Source organism: Peromyscus maniculatus, chromosome 9 (genome assembly GCF_049852395.1).
Source record: "Peromyscus maniculatus bairdii isolate BWxNUB_F1_BW_parent chromosome 9, HU_Pman_BW_mat_3.1, whole genome shotgun sequence".
Taxonomy (NCBI): domain Eukaryota; kingdom Metazoa; phylum Chordata; class Mammalia; order Rodentia; family Cricetidae; genus Peromyscus; species Peromyscus maniculatus.
In genome coordinates, this window is record NC_134860.1 from 30,610,914 (window position 1) to 30,634,512 (window position 23,599).

General features: G+C 40.8%; 1 protein-coding gene across 11 annotated transcripts in view; it reads left to right on the plus strand.

Moving 5' to 3' along the window:
- Positions 1–674, plus strand: part of Cfap20dc (CFAP20 domain containing) — a 291,110-nt gene extending 290,436 nt beyond the window's left edge. For all 11 annotated transcript variants that reach the window (XM_076544522.1, XM_076544523.1, XM_076544526.1 and 8 more), the window contains one exon: positions 454–674. In XM_076544522.1, the coding sequence (XP_076400637.1) occupies positions 454–659 (206 nt within the window). In that variant the 3' untranslated portion in view covers positions 660–674. The remainder of the gene's footprint in view (positions 1–453) is intronic.
- Positions 675–23,599: the final 22,925 nt, after the last annotated feature.

Here is a 23,599-nt window from a genome sequence, read left to right on the forward strand (position 1 = left end):
CCACTGTGCTGTTGGATGGCCAGCCAAGGGAACCAGTTCCCTCATCAAGCTGCTTCTAGAACAGCTGAATGGGCTTCTCAGAATGGATACAGCTGAATTAGGGCATGTTTATACATGAGCTGCTGGTGGAATTTATTCAGAGACTAACAATGGGAAGGTTTGAGCAGGATGGCCCTAGGAAGGGGAAGGCAGGAGCTGTGATTACAGCAGTAGGCTCTTTCAGAGAAAAGGTCAGGTGGATTTAATATGGCCCTTGATAGGAGAATGAAGGTGGACATTTACCTGGCCACCCAACTGCCTACCAGGTGGGTTTTGCTATTCATAACGTGTAAGTTAGAATAAGTAGCTGCTGTGTGTAGGACCATGGGCAATGTTTACAGGCAACCTGAAAGGACAGATGAAAATCTGTTTGGGAAATCTCTCAACAGCACAACCCATCTCCTTCATTCACAGGCTGTCTATATCCTCAGTCTCCTCACCATAGAAATACCATCTTTGGGCTGAGAAGATGCCTCAGTGGATTCTGCTTGCACAGGTGTGAGAACCCAAGTTCAAATCTCAAGACACCACATAAAAACTGGCCAGGTGTAGCAGCTACCAGCAACTCCAGCCCTCTGAAGGCAAAGACTGAGGATCCCTGGGATACACTAGCTACCTAGACCAGCTGGAACTGGCAAGCTCTTGATTCAGTAAGAGATCTGCCTCAGTAAATAAAATGGAGAATGATCAAGGAAAATACCTGATATGGATTTCAAGCCTTCATATACATGCACACATGCATGTACATACACACATGTGTAAACATACATATACAAAAGGCAAAGAGAGAACACCCAAATTCACAAAATCAGAAATGAAAAGGGAGACATAACAACAGACAATGAGGAAATCCAGAGAATCATCAGATCATACTTCAAAAACCTGTACTCCACAAAAATGGAAAACCAGGAAGAAATGGACAATTTTCTGGATAAATACCAAATACCAAAATTAAATCAAGACCAGATAAACCATTTAAATAGACCAATAACCCCTAAAGAAATAGAAACAGTCATCAAAAGTCTCCCAACTAAAAAAAGCCCAGGACCAGATGGTTTCAGTGCAGAATTCTACCTGACTTTCAAAGAAGAACTAATACCAATCCTCTTCAAAGTGTTCCACACAATAGAAACAGAAGGAACACTACCAAACTCTTTTTATGAGGCTACAATTACCCTGATACCCAAACCACACAAAGATGCAACAAAGAAAGAGAACTACAGACCAATCTCCCTCATGAACATTGATGCAAAAATACTCAACAAAATATTGGCAAACCGAATCCAAGAATACATCAAAACAATCATCCATCACGACCAAGTAGGATTCATCCCAGGGATGCAAGGATGGTTCAACATACGGAAATCAGTCAATGTAATACACCATATAAACAAACTGAAAGAAAAAAACCACATGATCATCTCCCTAGATGCTGAAAAAGCCTTTGACAAAATCCAACACCCCTTCATGATAAAGGTCTTAGAAAGAATAGGAATACAAGGAACATTTCTAAACATAATAAAAGCAATTTATAGCAAGCCAACAGCAAACATCAAATTAAATGGAGAGAAACTCAAAGCGATACCACTAAATTCAGGAACAAGACAAGGCTGTCCACTCTCCCCATATTTATTCAATATAGTACTAGAAGTTCTAGCTAGAGCAATAAGACAACAAAAGGAGATCAAAGGGATACAAATTGGCAAGGAAGAAGTCAAACTTTCACTATTTGCAGATGATATGATAGTATACATAAGTGACCCCAAAAACTCTACCAGGGAACTTCTACAGCTGATAAACTCCTTCAGTAAAGTGGCAGGATACAAGATCAACTCAAAAAAATCAGTAGCCCTCCTATACACAAATGATAAAAGGACTGAGAAAGAAGTCAGAGAAACATCACCCTTTACAATAGCCACAAATAATATAAAATACCTTGGGATAACACTAACTAAACAAGTGAAAGACCTTTTTGATAAGAACTTTAAATCTCTAAAGAAAGAAATTGAAGAAGATATCAGAAAATGGAAGGATCTCCCATGCTCATGGATAGGTAGGATTAACATAGTAAAAATGGCAATCTTACCAAAAGCAATCTACAGATTCAATGCAATCCCCATTAAAATCCCAACACAATTCTTCACAGACTTGGAAAGAAAAATACTCAACTTTATATGGAAAAACAAAAGACCCAGGATAGCTAAAAGAATCCTATACGATAAAGCAACCCTTGGAGGCATCACCATCCCGGACCTCAAACTCTACTATAGAGCTATAGTAATAAAAACAGCTTGGTACTGGTATAAAAACCGACATACGGACCAATGGAATCGAATTGAAGACCCTGACATTAATCCATGCACATATGAACACCTGGTTTTTGACAAAGGAGCCAAAACTATACAATGGAACAAAGAAAGTATCTTCAACAAATGGTGCTGGCATAACTGGATGTCAATATGTAAAAGATTACAAATAGATCCATATCTGTCACCATGCACAAAACTCAAGTCCAAGTGGATCAAAGACCTAAACATAAATCCAGTTACACTAAACTTAATAGAAAAGAAGATAGGAAGCACTCTTGAACGCATTGGCACTGGAGACCATTTCCTAAATAAAACACCGACAGCACAGACCCTGAGCACAACCATTAATAAATGGGACCTCTCAAAACTGAGAAGCTTTTGCAGGGCAAAAGACACAGTCAATAAGACAAAAAGACAGCCAACAGATTGGGAAAAGATCTTCACCAACCCCACATCTGACAGAGGATTGATCTCCACAATATATAAAGAACTCAAGAAACTAGACATCAAAGCACTGAACAGTCCAATTAAAAAATGGGCTAAAGAGCTAAACAGAGAATTCACAAAACAAGAACTACAAATGGCTGAAAGACATTTAAAGAAATGCTCAACATCCTTAATCATCAGAGAAATGCAAATCAAAACGACTCTGAGATACCACCTTACACCTGTTAGAATGGCTAAGATCAAAAACACCAATGACAACCAATGTTGGAGAGGATGTGGAGCAAAGGGAACACTCCTCCACTGTTGGTGGGAATGTAAACTTGTACAACCACTATGGAAATCAGTATGGCGGTTTCTCAGAAAATTAGGAATCGAACTACCTCAAGACCCAGCCATCCCACTCTTGGGCATATACCCAAAGAATGCTGATACATACCATAAAGATACATGCTCAGCTATGTTCATAGCAGCACTATTTGTAATAGCCAGAACCTGGAAACAACCTAGATGCCCATCAACGGAAGAATGGATGAAAAAAATGTGGTACATATACACAATGGAGTACTACTCAGCAGAGAAAAACAATGAAAGCATGAAATTTGCAGGCAAATGGATGGAACTAGAAAATATCATCCTGAGTGAGGTAACCCAAACCCAGAAAGACAGTTATGGTATGTACTCACTCATTGGTGGATTCTAGATATAAAATGAACAATCAGACCACAACCCATAGAACCATAGAGGCTATATATATATAGCATGGAGGTCCCTAGGACGACTGTGGCTTATAATAAATTTCAGTTTTACTCAATTATTGAAAAAAAATAGCCAAATGAATGGAAACACATGAACTATGAACCAAAGACTGAGGGGCTCCCAGCTGGATCAGGCCCTCTGAATAGGTGAGACAGTTGATTGGCTTGATCAGTTTGGGAGGCATTTAGGCAGTGGGACCAAGTCCTGTGCTCATTCCATGAGTTGGCTGTTTGAAACCAGGAACTTATGCAGGGACACTTGGCTCAGTCTGGGAGGAAGGGACTGGACCTCCCTGGACTGAGTCTACCAAGTTGATCACAGTCCTCGGGGGAGGACTTGTCCTGGAGGAGATGGGAATGGAGGGTGGGCTGGGGGTAAGGGGAGGGCGTGGGAGGGGGGAGAATAGGGGAACCCATGGCTGATATGTGGAACTGAATGGTATTGTAAAATAAAAAATATATATCACACACACAAAAAAAAAAAAAAAAAAAAAAAAGAAAAAAAAAAAAACATACATATACATACACACAAAAATAAATAAAGAGCATCTTCACCTGGAATAGGGAAATCTAAAAACAAAAACAAACAAACAACAACAAAAAAAAAACATTGATTTGCAGGGCATGCTAACAGTTCTGACTTAGAATGCCTTGAAACAGATTTCAAAATGGCATCATCCAATGGAATCAGGGCAGCAGGACTGGGCAGTGATGATGGATGAGCTACTCTCTGCCTCTTGTTAGTCTGCATGAGATTCCTCTCTGCTTCAGGCTCTGCTAGGTATGCTCTCTAGATTAAGGCTTCTTATGACAAGCTGGGTTTTCAAAAATGCTTTATAAAGGGCAATTAATTGTGCTAATGTATCTGTCAGCTTGGAGTGAGCGCCTAAGACATAATTAGACAACTGTCATTAAGCCTATGGAACATTAAGGCCTAAAAGCAGTCAGCAATGGGAGGCTGTTTTTCCTTGTGGCTTCCGCCTGAAGTGACTGTGGGAAAACACAAAGAAACAAGGTAGAGAACTGATGTGGTAAAGAAGTAATTCTCAAGTGTCAGTGCCACCTTCTGACCAGTGTTCCCAAGTGTGGTGAGACCTTGTGATAACTTTCTGTACTGGAGAGATCCTAATGGCTCACAACAGCTAATTCTTCAGTATTGTTGAGTACTGATTGAGAGCTTGGTATTGACCACAGTGAAAGGAATTACAACACAGGAATCAATAAATGCTACCAATGGCTTTGAAACAAACAAATAAGAGCCTGTTTGTCAGCATGCCACTGGCTCTTACCAAAGGAAGGTTCTGAGGACATAAAGGTTCGCAAGCCATCTCAGTACTAGAGGCTCTATCCTGCTCTCAGGTGGTGATCTGAGTCATTTTTGATGTGATAACTACCTTCCCCTTTTCTTCCAGGATCAGTCCATCAAATCTGAGTTCTGTCTCTCAAACAGGTCTACATGATACCCTGGCCTCCTCACCAGCACTCTTTTCTCATTTGTTGGTATGCCATAATCAAGAATTTTCAGTGTAGAACTTAGTACACTCTATCTTTGCTCCTAAAATGTTCTCTCCCTGCTCCATTACAAATGACTGGGATCTTTCTATCTTTAGTTCCCAATCTCAAAGTTACTTTTTTTGGAAGTCTTTCCTCAAACTACACTGTCTTTTGTGTGTGAAAGAGATTTATAAAAGTAGATGTGGTTCTCCTGCCTGCCTAGAACTACAGTGGGTGCCAGAGAAGATCTAGACAAGCTCCTAAACTCAGGTCTTCCATTGTGTCAATCCTCCCATGACCTACTCTTATCCCCAAATAAAATCAAGAGGAGTCAGCTGCCAGCTGGTCTTCATTCCTGCCCTGAGGCATTCATTGTTTTTGTTTGTTTGTTTTTGTTTTTTTTTTGCTTTTTGTTATTTTGTGATCTCTTCTTTTCCTTAAGGTTTCAAGATGTAATAGGAAACTCACTTTTGACCTACCCAAGAAACAGAAAAGGATTTGTGCTCTACCAGACATTCTGGGTACCAGTGAAGCCACTTCGCCTCTAGGATCAGTATCAGATAAATACTAACATAAGATCAATCATATAATAAGGAAAAACAAAATGTTCAAAGAACATGTGGGGATGCCTGGGTGGCTCTGCCAGGCTCTGAAGCAATTGATACCAAGTGACATGGCGGACCTCAAAGTGACTTCCAATGACTTCCATCACCTAGAAAACATAATCCCCTACCCTGAGGTAGGAACTTTGACTTCTGGTATAGGGTAAAGTTGAAGAGAACTTTATTTAATGCCTTGTGTCAGTGTATGTGAATTTAACCAGAAAAGAGATCATGTTCAGTGGGTCTAGATTAACTATCTGAATTCCCTTAGATGGGGGACTGTACCCTCCCTAAGTTGAGAGATGTTTCTTGCTGCTGAGTGAAATGAACATCCATGCCTTGGAGCCTACCTAGCAAGGAGTTACAATCACTGCCTCTCCAGCCTGAGCATAGTTTCCTGCCAACAGCCAGCAGACACCTTTGGCCTTCAGTCATACTGCAAGCCTGTCACACAACATGAATTGGGAAATAACCGCCTCCCCCACCCCATGAATTTCCAATCAACTAATGCCCTGATTGCAGCCTGGAGGGACACTAAGCAGCTGATCCAGTGAGAATGTGCCTGACTCAAGAAACAGTGAGATAATAAATGTGTGATCCTTTAAACGATTTAGAATGATGGTCTCACAAATTGTGGGGTAAAAGAGGACAATGTGCAAGCCTGAAAGAAGGCCTGAGTTCAATCCTCAGAATCTATGTAAAGGTGAAGTGAGACAACCAACTCTGCAAAGTTGCCCCTGACCTCCACATGTGCATCCAGGCACAGGATGTGTGCACACATCCATCATATATATACAATAAAAGTATTTTTAAAGAATATGCTAATTTTCATGTAGCAATAGACAACTAATATAGACTATACATCTCTTCCAAGGGAAGCATAGAAAGAAATAATAATAAGAAATAGTAAGTAATACATTAATACCCTTGCTTTGTAACATCTTATTTGTGGTAGTGGCAGATCATTTCTGCTGCCATAAAAAGAATTTTGGGTACTCCCTAGATTGTAAAACTTAGCCATCCATCAGTATGCTAAGAATTTAGTATGTGGGCCGGGCGGTGGTGGCGCACACCTTTAATCCCAGCAGTTGGGAGGCAGAGTCAGGCGGATCTCTGAGTTTGAGGCCCAGGACAGGCACCAAAACTACACAGAGAAACCCTGTCTCAAAAAAAAAAATCTACTCTGTGTTAGGACCTATGTTGAAGACTAAGAATTCACAGATGACTGTAGCAAAGCCCTTCCTTTAAGAGGTTACAAACAGAGGGGTATACAGCACACAGTAATGCACTGTCCTTCATTAGAGATGCCTAGAAAGGCTGCCAGTGGCAGGTACTGTGAAAAGTTCATGACCAGAAAAGGATAAAAGCCTGCTCAGCTTGGTGACAATCAGATGGGAGAGTCTGAGAGTGTGTGCATAATATACCTGGATCACAAGAGATCACTGATAAATTTCCAGAAATCTCCAAATCTAGTTAGAAAGCATATCAGTATAAGGAGATGAATTATTTAAGTGTATAAGTAAAAATATATTTAAAAAAACAAAGGTAATGCATGCTCAACACCCATCAGACCTTAATTTTTATTGCAATTGGCTCTTTCCATGACCCCTGAATTTGCCATGAATATGTTGTGTTTGTAGAATGGTACCTCCTATCTCTTCCCAACTTGCCATGAGTGTCTTAGTTACAGTTCCTATGGTTGTGAAGAGACACCATGACCACAGCAACTCTTATAAAGAAAACATTTAATTGTGGTGGCTCACTACAATTCAGAGGTTCAGTCCATTATCATCATGGCAGGAAGTAAGGAAGCATGCAGGCAGACATGGTGCTGGAGAAGAAGCTGAGAGTTCTTACAGCTTAACTCACAGGCAATAGGAAGTGATCTGTGACACTGGGTGTAGCTTGAGCATGTTTGAGATCTCAAAGCGCACCTCCACAGTGACACACTTCCTCCAATAAGGCCACGCCCACTGCAACAAAGCGACACTAACAGTGCCACTCCCTTTGGGGGCCATTTATTTTTCTTTTTTTTTAAGATTTATTTATCTATTATGAAAATATAGTGTTCTGTCTGCATGTATACCTGCATGCAAGAAGAGGACACCAAATTGCATTATAGATGGTTGTCAGTCACCATGTGGTTGCTGCAAATTGAACTCAAGACCTCTGGAAAAGCAGCCAATTCTCTCCAGCCACTGGAGGCCATTTTCTTTCAAACCACCACACATGAATGTGTTATTTCTGTAGAATGGCACCTCCTGTCTCTTCCCAACTGCAAGTTGATGATGGCAGCTTGAAACCATATGCACTATGTATATTTCTAGTGTGAGAACTGGAGACACTGCTTGGTCTATTGCTGCCTGGTTGTCAAAACCTTAGAAAAGAAAGTAATAGAGAAATGTTAGTAATACAGATTAAATCTCAAAAATCTGCTATGATTAAAACCATTATGTTGGAAACAAAATCAAAATTTGAGAGGGCTGAGTGTAGTGGCACACACCTGTAATCACGACACTTGGGAGGCTGAAATAGGAGAGTGGTGCATTTGAGACCAATATGGGATCCATAGTAAGATCCTGTCTCCAGAAAATAATAGCAGGAATATTCAAAAAATGTTAACTTGCTTCAGCAAAGTCAGTAGTGTCCTTGAGGCTGAAATTTTAGCATATGTCTTACTTGTTTTACTGTCACCTGACTTATTAACATAAAATAGCAATGTGACAGCACTAGAGTCAGTCATTTGGTGACTCTGTGGGCTTTTCTGCTCAGTCAGAAATAAATCAAATATATATTCATGGTTTAATTTTATCAAATCACAACCATAGGATGGCTTGTACAAGTTGGTAAAAATGAGTAAGAGCAGAGAGTCACTGAGACTGGATCGACTGTGTGAGGTGTAAATAAAGAGTACAGGGCTGTGTGCCTCACCTCCATCTTCTGGTCATGACACCAATGGGGGGTCTCTCCTGGAGTATTCATTGAGCATGGTAAACTGAAGCTCAAAGAGAGGAAGTGATTTGTTCAAGTAAGTTCAGACCCTGTGCCCCTAGAGCGACCCGAGAGGCTGAGCTTTTCCTAGGCATCTTGGGGAAGATGAGCTTGGAGGGAAGCGTGAAGAGTAAGTCCTCTTCCAGTGCTCACCATGACAACAATGCTGACAACACACGTGAGAACCAGAAACAAAACTCGTTTTTATTTTCATATTTTCTAGGGAATAAATTATTTCCTTCGACTGGCAGGAAAAGTGTTTTTTCAGAAAATTTTATTGAATACCTATTATAGAACGCCCCTCTTATCCACCAAAGCTACAAAATACAAGACTGCCAGGGATACCTAAAATCCTAGTGAGTAGCACACCCTATCTATTAGATGTTTTTGTCTCACATGTACATGAGAAAAAAAACCAAAAAATGTGAATACAGCATGCAAAAAAAATCAGGCCATTAAAGGCAAGATCTATACCTTTGAAAGATTGGATTAGAGACACAGTTAATGTTGAGGCTCATGACCATGATGATATGTGAGTAAGAGAAACAATTTTAAAAGATTTAAAAATGTTAGATGTTTTAGATGTGGAAAACAAGGACATTTAAAAAGGGATTGTAAACAGATCATTCCTAAAAACAGTGTTTCTTCAAGGAACAATGACAACAGAATGCCCCTTCCTTCTGGACTATACAAAAGATATGGTAAAAAAAAAAAACCCACTGGACCAATAAATGGAGATCAACAAGAGACAGACAGGGTAATCCTTTACCTCAGTCTTTGGGGAACTCCCAGAGGGGCCTTATGCAGGCCCCCACAGCAAATCCAGTTCAAATCTTTCCTGCAGTCATAGAGGAAACCCCTACTCAGAGCAATTAAATAACCAAATTCCTATTGGAATAAATCATGCTGGTCAAGATGATGAAACAGAGAGAATAAAAAATTTAAGACAAAACATAAAAATTTTTTTTGACAAACTTCTATTAATGAACAAAGACCAAAATTAAGGATAAAAATAAATGGTGTTTTGTTGTCTGGTCTGGTAGACACAGGTGCGGACGTTACCATAATTGCACCAGAATTTTGACATCCAATTTGGCTTCTTCAGGAGGTAAATGTTCAACTGTTAGGAATTGGGACATTATCTCAGGTGAAACAGAGTACAAGATGGCTCGAATGTATAGGTCCAGAAGGACAGAGAGGAAAATTAAAACCATATGTGGCTAACATAGCTATGAACCTGTGGGGTCAAGACTTGTTACAACAATGGAATTAACATCCCTCCAATCTCAGAAACAAATCATAAACTAGCACACGTTTCTGAGATAAATATTAGAAGATATTATTCTAATGAGTGGTCACCAGCCATCCATTTTATACAAGAACAGGGCACAACTGATGATCTCCCAAAGACACCAACAGCTCTACCTTTAAAATGGTTAACAGACAAGCCTGTATGTGTCCAGGAATGGCTTTTAACAACAGAGAAACTCCAGGCTTTAGAAGAGCTGGTAAAAGAACAGTTAAATCAAACAGAACTCTAAAGGATATGCTAAATAAACAGAAAGGGGTAATAAAACCCCCCCAAAATAGACTGCATAATGCTCTATTAACTTTAAATTTTCTCAATGCCAATGAGAAAGGAACAACTGCAGAGAGACATTGGATAATAGAAAAAACTACAGAATTAAATCAGCCTATATACTTTAAGGATGTGCTGACCTCAAAATGAAAACCAGGGTATGTGTAACGTTGGGGACGAGGTTTTGCTTTTGTTTCTATAGGAAAAGATAAGCTGTGGGTACCATCAAAATTGATAAAGGTTCGATTTGAACAAGAGAGACCTCTTAATTAGAGGAGGTGATAGTTCAGCAACCAACATCCAATTTAAACTAACTTATACCAGTAACACATGCCTTTTCATTTAATCAGATAATAACCTGCCAAAAAGGAACATCCCCAAAATTAGTCTTGGGAAAAGATTTTTGTTTTTGTCTTTTAGGAGAATGAAGGTTAAGAAATCTAAAGAACACAGGACAAAGGAGACAACTAAAAAATAGGGACAAATCATCTATCCCAGGAAACAGAATGAAATGGCATATGGATATATTATCTAAAAAATTTTATGTCTTCCTAAATGTTTGTTTCTGCTCTTCTCTAAAGATCTAACACTATTGGTCTTCTAATAGTCCCAGTTCAATTAAAATTTAAAGCTGACTTTGGAGTTGGAGAATGGCTCTCTCCTTCTTTAAACTCAAACATACTGTTAAAAGGAAAATGCAAACTCCCTGTATCATGTCAGAAGAAAAGAGCCATCTTCTGCTATGGGACAGGAGAAAAACAAAATTAATTAAGAGACTATTCTATTACTAATCTCAACTCTTTGATTCTATTCTGATTCTTTTTTTTTTTTTCTTTTTTTTGGTTTTTCGAGACAGGGTTTCTTTGTGTAGCTTTGCGCCTTTCCTGGAACTCTCTTTGGAGACCAGGCTGGCCTCGAACTCACAGAGATCCGCCTGCCTCTGCCTCCCAAGTGCTGGGATTAAAGGCGTGCGCCACCACCGCCCGGCTCTATTCTGATTCTTTAAACTTTTCTTAAAGTATAAATTTTATATCAAAATTTATAAGATCAATATATATAGAGAGATATACTTTTTAAACTTTGCTAAGATATAAATAGTCATATAGAGTACTAACTAATTCTAAAAAGAAAAAAGGCTTCAATTAGCTATATATATATGTCTTTGTGTTTGAGTCTCTTATCAATTTTCTGCAGGAAATCATGGCCAGGCCTAACATCAACTAAAGTCTCCAAAAAGAAGATGGGGCCCCACAACAACAACAATTCCACGTGGACAATAATAATATCACTAAGCTGACAAACATCATCTACAGATCAGCTTTAAACTACAAGATGCTCAGAACAATTTTGAGAGGGCTAGCTGAGATGATTCAGTCTCAAAGACTACTTAAATAAGAACTTGAGATAAACCCTGAACTTTGGCATTATACACAGACTGGATAATAAAGGATATAGTTACCTTTCCTAGAATTTGACAATTAACTTAAAATTTTTCTTTCAGGATAAAGATAAATTCGCCCATACCCAGCAGGAAGCAATTTTAAAAATATGACACCCACATTCCCAAAGAGGTGATGTGGAGCAGGTGGTTTTTTGGTCTTTTTAATGGGTTTTGGGTCTGAGATAATTTTTGTTGTTTAAGGGGGTTGGTTACAAGTTGTTGTCAAGGGTTAAAAAAAAGGCTAAACAAAGGAGATTAGATTTAAGGTTCTTGTTTTTTTAAAAAAAGACAATTACTAGTTTTAAATACTCTACATTGGATTGGATTGTTTTATATTGTATACAAATTTGAAATTGATATTGTTAGAAAATGCTATATGTATATTTCTAATTGTACTTATACCGTTCATTTAACAATGTAATACAATTTTCTGATCCTTGAATGTTATTATTACCAACTATTAGGATATAAAGAAAATAAAGTTAGTAGTTAGACATTACAATGGAACTTATAGTCATATTAGGTATGTTTTAAAAATTGAGCAGATATATTTTAGATTGACAGGTCATCTTCAAACCCTTCAGAGATCTACAGAATATGGCATTTAAAATGTTTTAATAACTTAGAAATTTTTCCTTTTTGAGACATGTCGGCTCCTAGCAGTACCAATCTACCTCAGAAAAAATATGGGCATTAAAGAAACTGCATATTGAGCCGGGCGGTGGTGGCGCACGCCTTTAATCCCAGCACTCGGGAGGCAGAGCCAGGCGGATCTCTGTGAGTTAGAGGCCAGCCTGGGCTACCAAGTGAGCTCCAGGAAAGGCGCAAAGCTACGCAGAGAAACCCTGTCTCGAAAAACCAAAAAAAAAAAAAAAAAGAAAAAGAAACTGCATATGGAGTTAACTTTCATTGTGGCAAAAGTTAGCCACTGGACAACAAAATATCCTCGAATCAACAGGACAAAATGGACAGACAGGACACGAAACAAAGGACTACTGATTCTTGCCAAAACAAGTGTGGTTATAGCTTTATCAAAAGGCATCTTCTGAGGCCAGGACAACATGGCACCATCCCTAAAGTGGCCTTCGCAATTCAGAAAAGGTACAGTGCTCTTTTCTTCGAAGGCAGCTGAACAGGCAGTGGGCCGATGGCTTCTGTTGTGCAATGGAACAGCAGCTGAAACAGTTATTCTTGAAGAGTAACTAAGCTCACGCCTCTCAATAGTAGACTGGCATTTGATAGAGGGATGTGGAGAAGAATGGGATGCTGAGATGAAGCCATATATACACAGCCAAAAAGAATGGACAGCTAAATTAAAAAACCATCAACAATTTCCAGAATTTAAAATCTTGAATCATGACAAGACACTAGTGGAATTCAGGTGTTTCTGGTACATGGACTGCTCTCACCCAATGTGAAGTTGAACTGTTGACCTTGTGTACATCCTATTTCACAAATGAGTCTGTCAGATACACTAAGCCTATAGGCTAAAAATGATGCCCCAGCACTGCGGAGAAACCTCAGGTGACTGTCCAGGCAGCTGGCTGTTTCTGTCAACTCACAAATTTTTTGGAAGTTGCTTGCATGTACTTCCTGTTTTTATTTTTGTTAGCTAATATTATTTCCTCCTTGGGTCTCTGAGGGAGTTGAAGATTAGTTAGTTATAGTTGAAGGTTAGTTAGTTATAGTTAAAGATTAATTAGCATAGAAAGTGAATTAGATACACTTTGGACTTACCAAAATAGGATAGATAATGAAGTTATTTTCTCTGAATTTGTCAAATACAAATGGACTAGACATTGTTTAGGTATTTATTGTTTGTATATATTGTATATAGTTATTATACTTTTGTATATAGTTTTTCTTTTGTTTTTTTTTCTTTTTATTAAAATAGAAAAGGGGAAATATGGTGGTATTTTATTTGTACTGAAATGTGATTTTATTTCTATGTTAATAAATAAAGTTGCTTGGGGGTCAGAGCTAATAGCAAGCCATTGCAGAGCTGGGCGTTCATGGCACATGCCTTTAATCCCAGTACTTGGTAGAAGAGCTAGGTAGATCTCTGTATGGTCAAGGATACAGCCAGCATTGGAGACACATGCCTTTAATCTCAATACCATAAAAGACCTGGAGGGCTGTACAAACAGGCAGTGGTGAGGCAGTCATATGTTTGGGTTTATAACCAATGAAAAGGCAGAACAAAAAGACTATATAAAGACAAACACACAGGAAGTAGGTCCCTTTCGGAGAGGTCTCTTGGCTTAAGAGGCTAGCTGCAGCAGGTGGTAAGGCTCTTAGCTCTGATCTCTTGGCTTTCTTCTTTGCATTGGTTCTGTGTTTCTTATTTAATAAGATGGTTGGTTACATCTACATATAACAATACACTATGATAAAATATTACTTAAACATGGTTTCTCTATCTCCCTGCCCATACTTTCTCTCAATATGTTTCCATGTAATATTTTAAGCCTAAAGTTGACCGTGGGCAACTGAAACCTCAGAAAGAGAATCCACTTCTGGAAAGTGGATTCCACAGGGGAAATACTACCAGTCTAAAGATAGGAGACATGGGAGGGAGGGAGGGAGGGAGGGAGGGAGGGAGGGAGGGAGGGAGGGAGGGAGGGAGGGAAGGGAACAGAAAGAAATGAATGGCAGAGCCATCTGATGGTGTCTACCCCAAGCTGTATCAGGAAACAGAGGAGTGTATTTTCCTTTCTGTTGTTTTTGTAGGCCCCAACCTACAAAATGTCACCAGCCTGCGACATCCCAGCCTAAAAAGCATGTATGCTCTCTCTGTGCTCTCTCTTTCTGCACTCTCTCCTTCTGTATTCTCCCCCCTCCGCGTGGTCTCTCTCTCTCTCTCTCTCTCTCTCTCTCTCTCTCTCTCTCTCTCTCTCTCTCTCTCCCCTTTCTCCCTCTCTCCCAATAAAGCTCTAGAAAGGTAACCAGGGCTCCTGACTCTTCCCTCACCGATACATCCAGCACTCTCCTCCATTGGCATGGCTGCTGCGGGTGGTGGCCAGCCACGAGCACAATAGTTTCTAGCCCAGGGAGTGTGTCCATTAAATATGTTTTATTGGTAAATAGCCAGAGACCTGAATGCTGTAAGGACTTCTCAAACCCGTGTGCCATCCTCCTTTCTCAATTACTAGGGTGCCTAGAGAAAAGCAGAGAAGTGAGCCCCAAACTGGGCCACATGTGCCTTCTCTGGCTGCCCTGGAGTAAGACTGCTGGCCGTATCCCTGATGGGCATCTACTCAAGGCCCAGCTTCTGGAACAGAACTCCTAGTGCACCCATTCTGTATCTCTGCCTACTGCAAGTTAGATTTCATTGCCAGAGGTTTAGCTTCCAGCCAACCCAGCCAGCGACCTACAACTAGGGAGGGCAAACACACCCTAGTGTGATGAAAGGACAATAGCCGTGAACTCCAGTTTAAAAGCTACGAGTTGACCCTAAAGATTAGCTGCTTCCTCTTTAGGACTTCAGGATGTCTGCCCTGCCCAAAGTCATCACCTTCCCAAGCCTAGAAAGGTGGTGATGACTTGGGAAGATTTAGTTTAGTCCATACTCAAGAGAACAGCTCTGCATTGTCAAACCTGTCTTCACACACCCAAGAGGGCTTAGCCAAGGGAGCCTGGAAGAGAGAAGAGGGAAGGTGGAGAAAGAACATAGTGTTGCTGCAATCTGATTAAAATGTGATCTCAGTTAACTATATCGGAAGGGAGAGAAACACACAAAAAAAGAAAATTGATATTTCTGCCAGAGGGTGTAACAGTTGGACACTTGTGTGTTATACACACAGCCCTGGGTTCTATCCCCAGCATGAAAAAGAGAAATGAGAAAAGGGGAGGGAGGAGGGAGGGGGCTGATTAGATAGAAAAAGAAAAGAAAAACAAAATCACCACCACCCCATCTCCAAGAGACAACCATTTATGAACTGAAGTTCTCAGAGCTGGGATGTAAGAGGTGTTAGTTTTAGTGGTACTCTTACCCTTCGAGAAAAAGTCAACACAACAAAAGCCACTAACAAGAGTTTTATTAAGAAAAGGAGAAAGGGACAGATGTGGTCAGGTCTGCTGAAAGGACACGTGAAGAGGAGGGGGAGGGGACATGGGATCTGCCTGTTAAGGACTACTCTCGCGCATGCACACACAGGTCCACATGGCTACTCCATGCATGCACATAGATCATGTGGTCATGTGGTCACACAGCACGAAAGTTACGTGACCATGCAGCACATGGGTTATGTAGGATGTATGACCCGGAAATGACTAAGTGTCGGAACATGCACAATTATGGGCGCGTGGCTGGAATTCCTATCAACAGGTCCAGAGATAAATTATCTTATGCTCTTAGCCGCCTAAATCACCACATCTGAGTTGGACTCGATAGCCTTGTGACATACAGGTAAAAATCACTTTTGGAATGAACAATGAGACTTCTACCTTCCAGTAACCCTAAGGCTAATAATGTCTTCAGATAACATCCAGGGCCCATAGCAGAGGCTTCCCAGCTCTGCTGTAGCCACCCACTTGATGTTTCCACCAGTGTGTGTGGAAAGCATCTTGATTCATGATTTTCTTTCTTCCATTCCTATAAAGCTTCTTTATAGGAATTCCTATTACCACATAGGAATGTGGTACTTGGGCACCCAAATCTGTGTTTCTGGGTATAATCATTCACATTTGCTTCCAGTATAAATTCTCTTATGCCCTTTTTGTGTTGACAGTTTTAGATGTCCAATGTGGGGTGCCAAAGAGGACTCATTTTCGCTGGAGTGTTCATTCAAGTTGATTCCAGGTACCATCATAGGCCTCTGTTGTCCACCCATCCAGTACTGCCTTGTTGAGTGGATGTTGTAAGTTCTTTCTAGGGCTCAGACTTCCTTTGGTTTGACCAATGGTGCATTTGTTTATTCTGATATGGTTGTTAGGATCCTGTTTTGGTATCTTTCATTGATCCCAAAATGGCAGTGCTGGTGACATTGTCTTAAACATAAGGACTTTGGCTGGGTAAACAGAAGGATTGTTATTGGGTGATCAAGTAGATCTCTGAAGGAGGTTTCTGTTCACCAAGAACCACCCTTAATCCTCCAGGAACACCCCTTAACCCTCCCCCAAAGATCAACTTCCTCTGGCAAGGGCACCTGGTTCCAGTCAGCCTGTATTAGCTCACTCAGATCACTACCCTACTGGCTGCCAAATAAAATCTGCTTGCTTTTCTGACATTTTGCTCTTCACTCTGATCCCCAGCCCCTACTCCTACTGACCCACCCCCAAGATATGGCGTTAGTGATAAATCTTTCTTGCTGCCTATAGATTTGTCTACTTTGGCAGTTTCTCTGCACCATCACTTACAGGTTTCAGAGCATTTAGCTTAAGGTGTTTTATTTTGTTTCTTCATTTTATGTGTAGGGTGTTTTCCCTGCCTGTATGTCTGTGCACTACTTTCATACCTGGTGCCTGGAGAGGCCAGAAGAAGGCATTGAATACTCTGAAACTGTAGTTACAGATGACGGTGAGACACCCGGTGTGAGTACTGGGAATTGAACCTTGGTCCTCTGGAACAATCACCCGTGCTCTTAACCAGTGAGCTATCTCTCCAGCCTGGAAATTATCCATTCTGTTTGTTTTCAAGACACACATACAGTTCCATAGCATTTGACTTATTTTTGTTTGTTTTCAAACTACTCAGTTTGTTAATTTGCAATCTTTTGGCCTTTCCTCCTGCCACTCCGCCAGTATCTATTTCAAGGAAGGAGGAAATGGACAAAATGTGCCATTGGTACTCCAGCTGGCTTTATGTTTGATAATTGCGTTAAATCAGCTTACAAGTGTTTGGAAAATGGACATCTAACTAAAGAAAATTTGGCTTTAAAATTCCCTCAATGGAGAAATTTGATCCAAATAGATTCTTTCTTTACACACCAAACTGAAAGACCTAAGCAATAGAATTAAAAAATAGAATCCAAATGAACAGGCAGCCAGCTTTAATTAAACTTTTAAACATCTAAAGAAAAAATGATAAAACTGGTAATTTATAAAATTAATAAGCATTGGAGAAACTAGATCTTAGTTAAAAGGAATGGTAAAACTGAATTGAAAATTAAAAAGAAAAACTTAGAGGTTATGTCAGAAGAAAAATAAATTACACACACACACACACACACACACACACACACACACACACACACACACACATACATGCATAACTCTTATCAACCACTCTGCTCTCACCTGACCTTGTCTCTTCCTTCTTCACCTCCAAGAAAAACAAAATTCATGTCAAAGGGAAACACTGTCACAACCTGTTCTTGTTCTAGAATAAAACTTAGAAGGGAAAAGGAGATCCTATACTGTATTACACATGTTCCCTCTGTGAAAGGCAAGTCTCTGTTAATTGTTAAATAGGGAACAACAGCAATCTAATTCCACACACCAAGCCTCATCTTTGGCCTTCTCCCTTTCATTAGACCTTTCTTACATCTCAAAGACACAGAAATGTGACATTTCTTTATTTTACTAAGACATACACTCTGGTTGTGTTATATGTGGCATTTCTTTGTTTTAGTAAGATGTAAGTTCTGGTTGTGTTATATGTGCCCATGATAACTATTTTCATATAGAATAAATCTCAATCTGTCTCTAAAATTCCTAAAAGTACCTAAGTAACAAAACACAGAGTCACCTAATTTTACACTTTTTTAAACCTGGTTACCTACTGCAATCACTGTACTTTGTCTAAGATATGTATTTATATAAATACAGACATTATAGGATAGACTTTACCAATAGATTTAAATATCTTAAGAAGTTTGAATGTGTCATAAGGTCTTTCAGCATTTTTTTTAATTTGTTGTTTCTTAACTTTTTTTTTTTTTTTTTTTGGTTTTTCGAGACAGGGTTTCTCTGTGTAGCTTTGCGCCTTTCCTGGAACTTGCTTTGGAGACCAGGCTGGCCTCGAACTCACAGAGATCCGCCTGCCTCTGCCTCCCAAGTGCTGGGATTAAAGGCGTGTGCCACCACCACCCGGCAACATTTTTAATATTAACAGAAACATAGTAATCCAACCAGTTGGGTCCAAGTAATATCTTCCCCCTTATTCTTAGTCGGGAGAAGCTCATTTGTTTGGGGCTTTGAAGGTACAGGTTTAAGATGGAGCTGCCTCCCAGATGGACCTCCTTTTCATCTTCCTAACATTCTATGTTATAAGACAACATCTGACCTCCTACGTACAAAGTATGATGTATGGCCAACAGGAAAACTGTGAACTGAACTGCCCCCCCAGAAGAATTAAGCCACATCTATGATAAATCTTCTACACAGCTGAAAGACTGATGAGCACTTCTGTGATTGTCTGTCACAGGTCCAGACACACATTCTCTTGGGATACCTTAGCCCCCTAAGGAGTTATTTCCTGTCCCCCACTGACTGCCGTAACAGCCTGTGACTATCAGGGAGAGGTTTGGGGTAGACCCCCGTTTCCACCGACTCCCTGTTTTGCTGTGACCAGCCTCTCTGATGCTTCCATCAGTTTATTTGAAAAGTATCTCAATTAGTGATTTTCTTTCTGCTGTTCCTATTAAAACTTCATAAGAGGGTCCCCACCTAGAACATGATATTTGGAAGAACCCAGATCTGTGGCCTGGCCATGGTTTCTGGCACTTGTCATGTTTCTTACCGTCTTCCTTCTATGCTTTCGTTATTTGCTTTGTTGTGATCCTCATCCACAGATACCGTTCTCAAACTTGTTTCTGTGTCAGATGGAGTACCAGAGCCTGTTTTGGTATCACTAAGTCCATTTTTAAGCAACCACAGGAAAAGGGGAGATTTGATTGACATTGGAGTTACATGGTGGAGAATAAAGACATTCTAGACACCCAGACAAATGTAGTTTGAAATGAAAATTACCTGATTAGGAAAATTAAGAGAAAGATAGGCACTTAGGTATTTCCCATGTGCTGCACTGAATATTTTACTATGTGAAATGTATTGTTTTCATAATTCTTGAAACATCTGAAGTGGTTTTTCCACTTCATATATTATGAATAGGTCATTGTTTCAGGGCAAAGGAAAATTGCAGTTATGTTAGTTTTATCATCACTGTGTCAAAATTCCTGAGAAAACTAACTTTTAGGAGGAAAGAATTATTGTGTCCATGTTTTCAGAGACTTCAGTCCACCATGGAGATGGCATGCTGGAGAAGAGCAGTTCACATCACATGGCCAGGAAACAGAGAAGATAAAGACCAAGGACCAGACAAAGTTTTCAAAGGTCATCCCCCAATGAGCTACTCCTTCCAGTAGGCCTTAGCTCCAAAAGTCTCCACCATCTTTCATATTGGCACGAATTAACATACAAATTAACAACCAATCCTGTGGGGGACATTTCATACTCAAACCCTAAGAAAGCCACAGATGGAGTTAGAACTGCTCACTGGCTAATCTGAAGATAGGAAGAGTACACTGGGTTAGGGCAGGCAGGAAGGAGGAGAGCTAGGGAACTGGGAGACGTGAGCAAGGAAGGATGGGCAGAAAGGCAACCACGTTGGGTTTGAAGATGGAGGAAGGACATAGAGACAAACCTACACAGCATCGAGGCAGCATCTCGAAGCCAGAAATAAGTATCTTCCCTGGAGCCTTCAGAAAGGAATGCAGCCTTAGCTCAGTGAGACCAATGTCAGACTTGGGACATAAATAAACCCCCTTGTCACTGCCCTAGAGAGAGGACAGCCACAGACACATGTTGAAAGGCTCTGGCCCTAGCCTTCACCATTGCTATTGTCAAAGGAGCTGCATGCAGTACTAGTAGGAGCAAAGGGAGAACTGTGCCACTGATTCTTTCAAGAGAAATTGCTCACTATATTGCTATTCTATCTCTAGCCAAGGCCCTGATTTAGTTACAAAGATCCTAGCATAAAGCACATGTGGCCATGTTAGATTCAATTAATGAGGGTAAAGAAAACTGTAAATTGTTGGTGGTTTACTAATGGTACCACGTGGGGAAGGAATGCTTTATGTCTTCCTGCCTCAGCATGATGGCTTCTGTTTGCTCCCAAGGCTCAGGGATACTGCAAAAAATTATGCCAATTTGGTGCTGAGGTGATCACAAAGAAACGCTGGATAGATCCTGGTCTATACTCTTTTCAAAGATTAGAAAGAAAGCAATTGGACATTTATTTCATTGATGGCCAACTCCTCTTGCCTGTGCACCTAGAAGGTCAGATATGGTCTGTAGACACCCACACATGGGAATCTGCTCCTCCCTTGCATGCACACTCATGTACAGACACATGCGCACACTATAACATGCACACACTGATACATATGCACACCATGAAGTCCACATGTAGATGTACACAGAGGACTCTGCTTTGTATTTGCTCTTTGACTAGCCAGGGGAAAGTTTCCCCCTCTGTGTTTTTTCCACTGAATGAAGCATTCTAATTTTGAAAACACACCAGCTCTGGGGAAATAAACTTAATCTTCAGATTAGTTACTCTGCTGTCAGGAACACAGGACTATACACAATGAAAAAAAAAAACCAACTCAATTAGGAAAACATCTTGTGTGTTCTGAGGCTCCAAAAAAGTAGCACCCTAAAGGGCCCTGATTGCTGGTGTCTATGATCTCAGAAAAGGGTGTGTGTGTGTGTAAATGTTTGTTGTTCCCACTTGTGAGCTGTGTCAGCATGGGCAAATTACTTTTAAGTACTCTGTGCCTCAATTTCTCCATTTGCAAGCTGTAGATAACAACAGTTATGGGACGTTGTTAAGATGAATTACAAATGTGTGTATCTCTCATTTAATAATGTCCTTTATAATTTTTTATTATTTTCTTGGGACTGGGTCTCATTACAGCCCAGGCTGACCTTGAACTCACTATGTAGCTGAGGATGACTTTGGATTCTTCATCAACCTGCCTACACCCCCAAGGGCTGGAGTTATAGGCATGTGCAACTACACTCAACTCTACATTTTGAACACTATTATTCCTAGTTCCACATTCATCTATTATCCACAACACACACACACACACACACACACACACACACACACTAGATGAAGGGAAACTATTCACAACTGCCTGTTTGCACAACAGTCTATTTGGAAGCCTACACCCCTCATACTAACACACAAGAGAGCTCAAAATGCCCAGCTTTGGTAAGAGTAAACCCCGTGGCACTCTACAATGTGCAAGTGTGTGCACTGAGAAATCATATCTACAGATTTATATGAATAGAGGAAAGTGCCTCAGGCACAAATGAGAAGAGAATACAAAACCCAGACCACCGCTGCAGCAGGAAGCAAGCCAAGGCTCTAACAGTCCCAGGGGTGTTGCCTGGTTATTTTTCCTTCAAACTGATGAAGAAAGTTTTTCAAACTCTTTGTGATGGGACTATATTGATTTTATAACTAAATAAAAACAAGTACATTTTGTCCTACAACAGTTTCCCTGAGATATGGATTGTTATCAACAAAGCCAGTGTCCTGAGTCCTTTGGCAACACTAAGAAATGGTAACTGTCCCACCTTCTTCTCCCGAGTCAGCTTGTGGAAACAAATGCACGTGGTGGGAAATGAGGAATCTATAGTCAAACACCAGTTGCTGCATTTTCAGTACTTCCTGTTCTGGGAAACTTCCTGTCTCTGAGAGAGGAGAAAGCAGTTGTCTGCTGTCACTGGAAAAGCCAAGTGCACAGACGAAGCTACCTTGATCCCAAGTCAGGCTGACTGAGCATTTCGGCCTTGGCTGCAGCATGGCAGCCTTTCGGCATTGCAGTACAACCTTGTCATCACCAAAGTTCAGGCTCAAGAATCAATCAGTCAAATTATAAAAAAAGAAAGAAAGAAAACCTCAATGTTTTAAGTAAGCTTGGGATTTTAAACTGGGCTGTGTTCATAGCCATCTAGGGCTGCATGCATCCCACAAGCTGCAAGGTGGACGTGCCTAGAGGGCTAGAATGTGTTCTCTGTGCTCAAAATTACCTTATAACAAAGGGATTATCCTCTGAATGTCGCTATGAAAATGCTCAGGATAGGCCCCAAATGGGTCATGCAACTCCACAGGGTCACAGCTGGTGACCAGAACTCATGCTTCATTTGTTATTCGCCAAGTCTTCACCAGGCATTGTCTGCCGCTGAGGTGCCATTCTGGTGAACACTGCCAGTGCTCCCTGATGATGTGGAGTCTGTGGTGATTTGAAAGAAAATGGCCCCCAAAGGGAGTGGCACTTAGGAGGTGTCGCCTTATTGGAGTGGGTGTGGCTTTGTTGGAGGAAGTGTGTCACTGTGGGGTGGGCTTTGAGATTTCCTATCCTCAGGAATAGGAAACACCTACCACCTAGTGTGACTGTCAGGTGACTTCCTGGTGCCTTCTGGTCAAGATGTAGCCAGCATCATGTGTGCCTGCAAGCTGCTGTGCTCCCCGTTGTGATGATAATGGACTGAACCTCTGAAACTGTAAGCGAGCCACCTCAATGAAATGTTTTCTTTGTAAGAGTTGCCATGGTCATGGTGTCTCTTCACAGCAAGAGCAACCCTAAGGCAAACTCACTTTCTAGTACAGCAGGACAGACAAGTGGAAATGGAGTTCAGAAAACCATACCCCAAAGCTCGATGCTCTGCCGTGCTGAGCTGAAGAACAGCCCCGGACACCGGATGTATCCCTTTGGCCTTCTTGCTTCTCCCTGAAATACAGAGTGGGACCCCTCACTGGTATCCCCCTTCTGAAACAGCTTCTCCTACAGGAAATGCAGTTACTTTAAACTTCTTGGGACTCTATTCCTTGGGAACTGTTAGCATTTCCAGCATCATCTGGCCTACCCCTAGGGCCCCCAGCTGGAGCCACTAAGAACACCTCCTACATGCATGCTTTGTCAGTATTCAGGCAGATGTCTAGCCAGCCCAGGGTCCTATGGGCTGCGCTGTACAATCTCTGTACG